The sequence below is a fragment of the Coloeus monedula genome (assembly GCF_965178545.1).
Source record: "Coloeus monedula genome assembly, chromosome: 3".
NCBI lineage: Eukaryota > Metazoa > Chordata > Aves > Passeriformes > Corvidae > Coloeus > Coloeus monedula.
In genome coordinates, this window is record NC_138783.1 from 43772780 (window position 1) to 43782928 (window position 10149).

The 10149-nt window shown below is 36.9% G+C and overlaps 1 protein-coding gene across 2 annotated transcripts in view; it reads left to right on the top strand.

Annotated features, from left to right (window-relative positions):
• The window catches only part of CUL5 (cullin 5), a 34692-nt gene extending 24758 nt beyond the window's left edge, over window positions 1–9934 (top strand). For both annotated transcript variants that reach the window (XM_082278340.1, XM_082278339.1), the window contains exons 12-19: window positions 194–326; window positions 857–988; window positions 1629–1752; window positions 2497–2672; window positions 2789–2950; window positions 3626–3744; window positions 5020–5143; window positions 6287–9934. In XM_082278340.1, coding sequence (XP_082134466.1) covers window positions 194–326; window positions 857–988; window positions 1629–1752; window positions 2497–2672; window positions 2789–2950; window positions 3626–3744; window positions 5020–5143; window positions 6287–6481 — 1165 coding nt within the window. In that variant the 3' untranslated portion in view covers window positions 6482–9934. The remainder of the gene's footprint in view (window positions 1–193; window positions 327–856; window positions 989–1628; window positions 1753–2496; window positions 2673–2788; window positions 2951–3625; window positions 3745–5019; window positions 5144–6286) is intronic.
• The last annotated feature ends 215 nt before the right edge of the window (window positions 9935–10149 follow it).

Sequence of the window (10149 nt, forward strand, 5' to 3'; positions counted from 1 at the left end):
GGCAGTATTTATTCTTTCAAGAAGAAAGGGTGTTATCCCTAATTTTTCATTAGTTTAACAAGGGTATAAATTCACCACCAGGATCTTTGCCAAGGGGATCAGGAGAGAGTGGTCTGTCTTGTTAACGACGTAGTCACTCCAGGATAGCAGGGTTCTGTATGGTTTGAAGATATATTGTTCTTTTTTTATCTAGTGTTGGATTGAAAACGCAACCTGAATCCAAATGCCCTGAGCTTCTTGCTAATTACTGTGACATGTTGCTAAGAAAAACACCACTAAGCAAAAAACTAACCTCTGAAGAAATTGAAGCAAAGCTTAAAGAAGTGGTATGTTTTTGCCTTCTATTTCTCAGTTACTCTGAAGAATGAATTTGTTAGTTTTATTTCCTTATGTGGGTTGAGGCCTTGATCTTCAAAAGCAGTTATGCGAGGTGTAATAGTAGAGAAAAGAGTTTGTTATCAAGTGTGTGTGTGTTTAAATATTGTAAATCATCCAGTGTTTCATGTCTCCTGTGTCAGTTCACAAAATTGGTATACTAAATTAATGCCTATATGAGACTGTAATGTATTACAATAACTAATATTTGTCTAGATAATAGTACAGGAGATTTTTACATACCAGTGTCAATGTGTTTTTTGATTTAAGAGAATTTCTTGATGTTTGACAAATGAAGAAGTTGAAGGTGTGATATTATGAAACATTCATTGCTGATGCCTGTGATGGTATTAACACAGTTGCTCCTAAGGCAATGTCAAGTAGCCTTTTTCTGCTCATAGTCTACAGTGCATTAGATCAGCATTCAAAGACATGTCTGGTTGCCAATGCAAATAAATATATTAAACTCTATTTTTGACAGCTTTTGGTACTTAAATATGTACAGAATAAAGATGTTTTCATGCGATATCACAAAGCTCACTTAACAAGACGTCTGATATTAGATATATCAGCAGATAGTGAAATTGAGGAGAATATGGTGGAATGGCTCAGAGTAAGTAGCATCACATCTTTCTTTGGTTGTGCCTCATGCTTGTGGTTAATTAATATTCCACTCTTGAACATAAATATCTTTCTCGCTTAGGTGAGTTTTATCTTTAATAGCGGGCCACTCAGGGCATCTTGTTCTTCCCTTCTATCACAGTACTTTGTGAAAGTAAAACAGTTTAACTCTTCTCTGATAATGGCAGTGATAGATTTAAAAATGTTTCACATACAATTATCTAAAGGCATCATAGATTCCATATGCAAATAAGCAAAATGCAGTGTACTTGTTTAGATATGTAAATAATTTGAGATCCATTCTAATTTTGAATTTTTATGTAGATTAGAGTATTATTTGCATGCCTTAAACATTCCTTCAAATCTCAGAACTTATGGATTCCTTAATGCATGCATACATTCTTCAGAACTTGAATTTCTTTAAAAGGATCATCATATTCCCTTAAGGGATAACTACTTATGAGCCATGCTAAAAACCCTTTATATTGCATTGCAGATTCACTATTACTGTAAGGTGATTATACCTGTATACTTTTTTATGCTCTTAATTTATTCAAGCTTATTATTTTAAAAATAAACCTTTTTGTTCATAGTTTTCTATGTCATATTTACTGTTCTGTTTGTTTATGTAGGAAGTGGGAATGCCAGCAGACTATGTAAACAAGCTGGCTAGAATGTTCCAGGATATCAAAGTGTCTGAAGACTTGAATCAGGCCTTCAAGGAAATGCACAAAAATAATAAACTTGCTTTACCAGGTATTTTTTTTCAAATTATTTGCTCTTTTTAATTTCTTTGGGTGAAAAATTACGTTAAATTTTAAGTTAAAAATTATGTCAACTGCAGGTTGAACACAGTCTCCATGGCATTGTTGCCCCTAGACTGGAAGTGTCTGTAGACTCTGCTTTCTCCTGCAGTTGATACTAGAGCTATATCACTCTCTGAGTTGTGGGTTTTCCTTACGAGCAATCTTACCGATACAGATTCCCTACTCTTTTAGACCAATTGCAAGCAGGGGCTTGAATTGGCATCAGCCAGGTGTGAATGCCTGAACGATCTCCTCCTTTCATGCCCTCATCATTCTTCAAGTGCTCCATGCTGTGCTCCTCCTTTATCTGCCAGCAGGAGAACTGGATGTGTGCTATGAAGAGCTTAAATCACATTCTGAAATTGTTTCACTGATGAGAGGGGCTGAGGAGCATCAAGTATTGGACCTGCCATGCTGAAAACCCTTGAGTAGTGCTTATAAGCATCAGCTGTAAAGCTGCACCAGTGTTTAAGGAGCTCTTCAGTAGCAAGCAAAAAAAACAGGTTTCAATCAGTGCTGCTGGCAGAAAGCCAGCGCTGCATAGAGTACCTTAATGTTTAAGTAGGTAGACACCCTGCAACTTTCTGAAAATTCAGTCCTCCATAACTGTGTTCAGAGTAGGAAAAAAACCCAAAGCATTTTGGTTTATCTATCTGTTATGCCTAGATTCATATAATCCAATATCATCTTACAGCTGACTCTGTGAATATTAAAATTTTAAATGCTGGCGCCTGGTCCCGAAGTTCTGAAAAAGTGTTTGTCTCACTGCCCACGGAATTAGAAGATCTCATCCCAGAGGTCGAGGAATTTTATAAAAAGAATCACAGTGGTAGAAAACTCCACTGGCACCACCTCATGTCCAATGGAATTGTAAGTGTGCAGTTTTCAGCGTATCAGTCTCGATGACTGTATTCTCTGTATTTATAACAGTAAGAAAGCTTGTGATCCAGACAGGCTTATAAGCAAAATTTTCATCCTCTTCACAGATAACCTTTAAGAACGAGGTTGGCCAGTATGACTTGGAGGTAACAACATTTCAACTGGCTGTGCTGTTTGCGTGGAACCAAAGACCCAGAGAGAAGATCAGCTTTGAAAATCTTAAACTGGCAACTGAACTCCCTGATGCAGAACTTAGGAGGACTTTATGGGTATATCCCTTTCTCTTGGAACAGATTGCTTCTTGATTTCTGTACTCTGAAATACAGGATTAGTATTTTTAAAGCACTGTCTGATAACACTTTGAAACTGAAATGCGAATGCCTTTCTTGGTAATTAATCAGTTGTAATGCTGGCTCCTTGCACTACTGCTGAGCACACACAGTATTTACATTAACACGTTCTCTCAACCCAGTATTACTTCACAAACTTTGGGAAACTACAAGAATTTATTTGACCATAAAAAGCTGCCTAAAGCACAGAGTTACGATTGTATTTTGTCTAGTGGGTCTGGTCTAATTCTAGGAAATTAGTGACACCTGATAAATATATGTTACTTAAAAATAACTTCAGTGTTTGCTTTAGCAGACTTCTAATTATTTAGCTCACGAATAAAGAGAGAAACCATGTAAGTCAGACTTAACACCACTTCTGTAGCCGTGAGTTCATGTGTTTTATTGCTTTGTATGATTTTGTTTATGCTAACCCATTTCAGAAGGAGATTTGGTAAACTGTGTCCCCCCTCTGATTTTACCAGTTCCAAACAAGGCTGTGTGGTTCCCTCACTACAGTCTGCACTGAATTATGGTCTTAGAAAGTAGTTGTTTCCATTTAGAAAGTCTGGTGTTTTATTTTCATTCTTTCTCCCCCTCCCCTTTTCTCTGTAGTCTCTTGTAGCATTTCCAAAGCTGAAACGTCAGGTTTTATTATATGAACCTCAAGTCAATTCACCCAAAGACTTTACAGAAGGAACCCTCTTCTCGGTGAACCAGGAGTTCAGTTTAATGTAAGATGATGTTTGAAAAGTAAAATAACAATGTACTGTTTTATAACTAAAGGAATTCACTTTAACTTAACCTGTATTCTTGAAAGTTCTCAAAATTCAGCTAGATACATGCTTTGCTGCCCTGTCCTCATTTAGTTTTGGCAATAGTCATGCTTCAAGTAGGTGATTGGACTTGATGACCTACAGCAGCTCCTTCAAACAAATATTTCTATAATTCTAATCCCTGTGAAATTAAATTTCTTACACACCTAAGGATGAGGTGCAAAATTGGAGGCTTTGCCATGTTCCAGTTAGCAATAAGTCCATAAAATTTCATGGAAGACAGCCTGTGATCAGAGCACTAGTGTTGTATTGATTATTACGCGCACGCAGAATTTCAAAAACGGAGTGATAAGTTAAAAAGAAGTGAAACTGCTTTAATAATATGATGTGCTGTCAAGAGCCAGGATTTTTAGTGTGGCTCTCACCAGCGAGGAGTGTCTTTATTTCTGTGAGAATTGCAGGACTCTTTTACTGGTGCTTTGAAATCCTTTGAGCACAAGATAATACAAAGAGAGAATATCCAAGTGGTACATACTATGTTCAGCGTGTTTTACTTGCGCTTCTGCCTGCCTCTGTTGTCAGTGACTATGATGAGAACTGGCTCCTTGCTAGTAACCTCAGATTCTGTGCCTCATTCTCAGTAGCAGCTGGACATCTGGATCTGTGGAGAAAGAGATAAGTGACAAATCTGCTTTCCTGGGGCTTAGTTTCTTGTCCAGGGCCATAGTGCTTATTCCTGTCGTCAGGATTTTGAGCTCTGAGAAATGATGAGAGGACATGACAGAAGACACAGGCTGTAGAGATAGTTCGTGGGTGACCACTGGAGAATGCCATCAGCTTTCTTGGTTGCAATAGCTGGGTTTTGTCCCAGATGGTTCTTTGATGGAATATTAACTAGTCAAATTTCCTGAACTTTGTTGTAAAAACTTCCTTCAAAGAGCCCCACATTCATATAATTGAATTGAAATCTATTTTTCTGAAATTTTATTGTTTCAGCTGCTGGATTTACTTGTAATGCTTGCTAGCATTATTTAGGTTTCATTGTGTGGAGACATTGGCATTGAGTTCTGATCTGTCAGACAACTCTCTCACTGCTGCAATGCTGATAACCTATAAGTATCTGATCTATCATGGTACTCCTTGCTGCTGTACTTTAAGTTTACCAGGAATTCTGTAATTGAAAGTGTTTGTTTTTTTTTTTTGCTTACTTTCATGCAATACAACTTTTTTCAGAAAAAACGCTAAAGTTCAGAAAAGGGGCAAGATAAATTTGATTGGTCGATTACAACTTACTACAGAGAGGATGCGGGAAGAGGAGAATGAAGGAATAGTCCAGCTAAGAATATTGCGAACCCAGGCAAGTAACCTGCCAGAGGAATACAAAATTCCCCTATTTCTTTTGTTGCATTATCATTACTGTAATTTGTTGTATTATCATTACATGCTGTCCACAGTTGGATGTTGATGTATGAAATGGGTGCTTTGGAATCCCATTGGAAGTCACTTCTGCTATATGACTCTAGATCCTTGTGAATACCTGATTTTGGATGTGTGTTCATGCACTTCTAGTTGTCAGCCTCCTGTTCTGAAGTACCAGGTCACCATCTTCAAAGAGGACAAAGCAGATATTGAGCAACAGTGTGGTTGTGGGTGACAGCACCAGACTGATAAAGTTGAGTGACACTGGCCACCACCATGTACAAACAGCGTTGCTGATCTTGGTATCTCTAGTCTCAATGAAGAGAATAATCTTGGAGGTGGGATCACACCGTGGTAACAGCACTACGACTTTGGAGAGGCCTTCTCCTTAGAGGAAAAGTTGAAAGGTGCATCTTAGCTATAGAAACTGCAGCTTCCTGCTCTGTGGTTGATAGTTCTTCAGTCAGCTACTCATGTCAAATCTTTTGAGCTGACAGTTTTAGAAAAGCCTGATTTTTTTTCTGGCATCAGGAATCATTACCTACAATGGAGCCTCAAAAATCCCATTTTACCTTCAAGTTTCAGGTCTGTTCTGTCAGTCAGGTTGGATTGCAGGCCATGCACACTGTGAATTGTACCACCTCATGTAACATTATGATGTGACCATTCTGGGAGCAGCAGGATTAATGCCTGGTTGTACTTCTGAAATGAGTGAGATGTTCACAAGGTATATCATAAGTCACCTAGGAAACTGCAACTTCTGCTCAGGGAGTGAATGAACATTTGGTTTTAGTGAGTAATTCACACTCTAGGTATAGGATTTAGCTCCTCCTTTGACTGGAATTTTCTTATATCTCTTGCATCTTGACAGTGCTTCATTCTTTTCCTTTATCAACTTCTTTATAAAAGCAGTTCTGTATATACATAGGCTAAAAAATGCAGCATATTTCTATTTTCTAGGGAAAAATATAGATTTTCTTGCTGTCTTCCCTTACCAGGAGCCTCCTATTAATGCTGTGTTCATTTGTCACTTCACCCAGACATTTAAAAATATTTTTCTTTTCTTCTTGTCCCCCACCAGGAGGCTATCATCCAAATAATGAAAATGAGGAAGAAAATTACTAATGCCCAGCTTCAGACTGAACTGGTAGAAATATTGAAAAACATGTTCTTGCCACAAAAGAAAATGATAAAAGAGCAAATTGAATGGCTTATAGAGCACAAGTATATCAGAAGAGATGAGTCAGATATCAACACCTTTATATACATGGCATAATTGGAGGACTCTGCGGGATGCTGAGAACATAAATGGAAGGGTGCTTGGACAGACAGCTCAACAGTTTGTGCTGCAGAAGGACTTGTTTTGACTTTCGTTACATATTAAAATCCCTGCCTTACCTTACAGAGGACTATATTTTGCCAATCTCATTCAGCTAGCATGATGGCATTCCCTTCATGTTGCACACTTTTAACAGCATGCTGTTTTGTGGGAAACTTGCATTCATGAAGAGCCCATTGTGAACTTTTTAAAGTAGATTTGATTTACACCCACCAGGAAGAATACAGATTTGGTTTTTAGATGACCAGTACTTGCACAAGGAAAAAATACTCAAAATATTCATGCACTGAGGAACTGCTATTAGTTTTGTTTTGGGTTTGTTTTTTGTTTTGTTTGGTTTTGGGTTTTGGGTTTGGTTGTTTTTTTTTTTTTTTTTTTTAATGCAATTAGGACTAGAAGTAGCACTTTCACTTTTGTGTTTTGGATCAACAGAGTAATGTACTGTCCATCTCGGATCCTTTTCATGTAATAACATTCAAGAGACACAGACACATGCATCGCGACTGATATGTATTTGTTACAGTTAAAACCTGTTGGCTAGAGTAGTGCTTCAATCTAGTAACTGGATTTTAATAATTGACACATTAAGTGACACAGAAGTAATTCCAAGTCATCGGTGATATTTTTCCCTAAGCAAGAGATTATTGTTTTTTAAATTGTTTCCTCTAAACAAGTCGATATGTTGTTACCTTATATGGACAGATGATTTGCTACAACCCTTTTTGACAAGGTAAAGGTTTCTTGAAAGATACTTCACTATAAAAGCAGTTTTCATGGGCGGGCCTGCTATATGAACAGAAATATTAAGTGTATTTCCTTTTACATTTAATATTTATATTCCAAATATTTCAGTATGACTACATATATCAGGATGCATTAAAGAGTAATTTATGCTCAACTCCCCCAGAAAGAGAATAACACTTGAATATCCCAGTACTATTTCCTCAGTGGTAACTTTTGTATACATGCAAGGTTAATCCAATTGGACTAGTCAACATCTTTATATGAAAACCAAACCCTCTGCTTTTTATTTTGTAACTGGTAGGGTAGGAAATACACTTCTAATGAAAATGATACAACGCTAAGGAAAAATACTGTGTTTAGTGGATGCAGAGAGAGTGCCAAACACACATCAGGAATCTCAACTTCTTAAAGTTACCTCTTCCATTCTCAATCATCTGAAGTAGTCATTTGGCACTACCCTACTCTCTGCTATTGTGAAATGTCCCAGCATGTACTGGAGCGATACCATGAGTCATAGGAGCAGAGTGCCTGTCTTAGGACAAAGGTAAGTTGCGCTTTACTCAGTTCTGTATGAATATTTCTTCTATAAATCGCAAGTGTGTGAAGTTATTTTTTAATTAATGAGTTGAACTACATCTAAAGGCCTCATCTTTGGTGAGAAATGGGGAAGAGGATACCATTAACTTTAGTCAAAAAAGAAAGCTTTCCAGTAAGTAAGAGGAGGAGTTTTACTTTCACATGGTTACAGTAAAGTATGCCATAAGAGTGGTTGAAAAGCAAACTCTCCAAGAATGGCTGCTTGCACCCTTAAGCAGGCTGCGTGCTCTGTTACTAATGTAAATGCCAGTGTGACTGCCTGCGCACAGTGTGTACTTGGACATCTGTTTAAGTAAGAAATTTTTGGTAGTGAGGGTTTCATGACTAAGAGATTGCAAGAAATCAAGGCCTGGCCAATAACAATTGAAATTCTACAGCTTGTGTTACATGCTTTTATTGATACTCAAAAGTAGATGCTGTTTAAAAATATTGCATCTTTTATGTTGGCCCTGTGGTGTTGCAATTCAGAATCAAAAGCAAGTGGTGCTCTGTGTAGTTAACCAATGAAACTATTTGAACATCAGAAAACAAAATTCTAATAAAAAACTTTGTGCTGCAAGACTTTCAGTCTTTGTAACTTTAAAGTAATAAATGCTTACTTGGGATAACTGGGGAGAACATTACAGTCTGAGCACACTCTTCAACATGAAAAATTCCAACCCTTAACCAGAGAAAGAGGTGTGAAATGGTCACACGAAAGAGCTGGCAAGGGTATAATGCTAATTTTGAAGCCATTGGTTTAGATTCGAGAGGGAAGTTTAAGAGACTGCATCTCAGATACAACTTAGGAAGTTGGAAGCTGGAGTGCATGCAGAAAGCAAAAGGTTGCTAAAAGCTAAGGAGCTACATGTTCCTTCAACTAATAAATACAATACAACCTAATTGTTACCTATATATTTTTCAAAACCTGGCATGGAAATAGAATTGGTAATGTGCCTATGACTTGGTCATTTTTCTTTAAATATATACCAGAAATGGATGTTGGGTTTTTTATGAAATCTGAGACAGACACCAGCAAATTTGTTAAAGATGCAGAATCACGTTTAGCATCCTTCATCAGGTCACTTCACCAATATGCACTTAAAACTAGTATCACCTGGGGCAAAGGGAGATACCTGGGGTAAGCTGTCTTTTGGGGAGGGTAGAGTTCAGATCTAAATGAAAACTATTCCTCACTTGCAATATGGCAACAATGCACTTTTAAGGCTGCAATTTTTAGCTATGAATATATATGTCCAAAGACCTAGCTTAAGGAGGTGCTGCATCTGAAAAACACGTTGCCACACACACTGCCACGGTGAATAGCTAAGGAACGAAATCTGATGTAGAAAGGGTGGGGGGGAATTCATCCTTAATGGGTTTAATTAAGAAATACTGTTAAATCTTTCTCTGTCCCAACAACTTGATGAGAATCTCTTTCAATTCTGAAGTCTTCCATTTTCCTCTCTCCACAGTTGGTGTCCCTAGCTTCTATTTTTACTCATTTATCTTTCATTTGTTACGACTGTAATGCAGTTACATTTCCAAATGACAATGTGACTTTCTCATTTTTCACCTTTTTAAAATTAATATAAATGTTATGAATGTTCACATCTTGCATTTATCTGCATTGGGATGCCATTGTCCTGTAAAGTGCAAATTTTAAAAATACAATTGGCAAAAAGATTTGATAGTTTTACAGAAAGATTTGCTATCTCAAACTGTTTTCTATTTTCATCTAAATGACTGGGATGCTATCTTTGTAATTCTTTAAGGTCATATTTGTGAAATAAACAATACATGAAAGCTTTTCTGTCATATACACTATATGTAGTCTGGAGTGTTGAGCGAACTCAAGTTCCTGAGTTGTAATAACTATCTCCATATGGTATTTACAATTTTGAATGTGTGCCACTACCAAGATAATAATGCTGTACAATTTTGAATGGTGGTAGTTTCTGTATGGCAGTCCAGCTGAACTATTTTGATGTACTGCTTAATTTTTGAATTTTATTTTTTAAGTTGTATAATTTATTTTCTTGCAAAATAAAAATGTAATTTAAAAGACTACTCATTTAGCAAGGTATTTTGGTGTCTCACCCTATGAAATTTTAAAGTTGAATTCAGGTGCTGCTTCTAAAAAATGCCAAAGTATTAAATTTGCCTGACTTCAAATCCCAACATCTGTTATGATCAGAATACTTTAAAAAAGAAGTGGATATTTCCAATTCTTTCCTTGTTAAAAATTTTTAAGTACTTAAAGTTATATATGTAGAGCTGTTTAG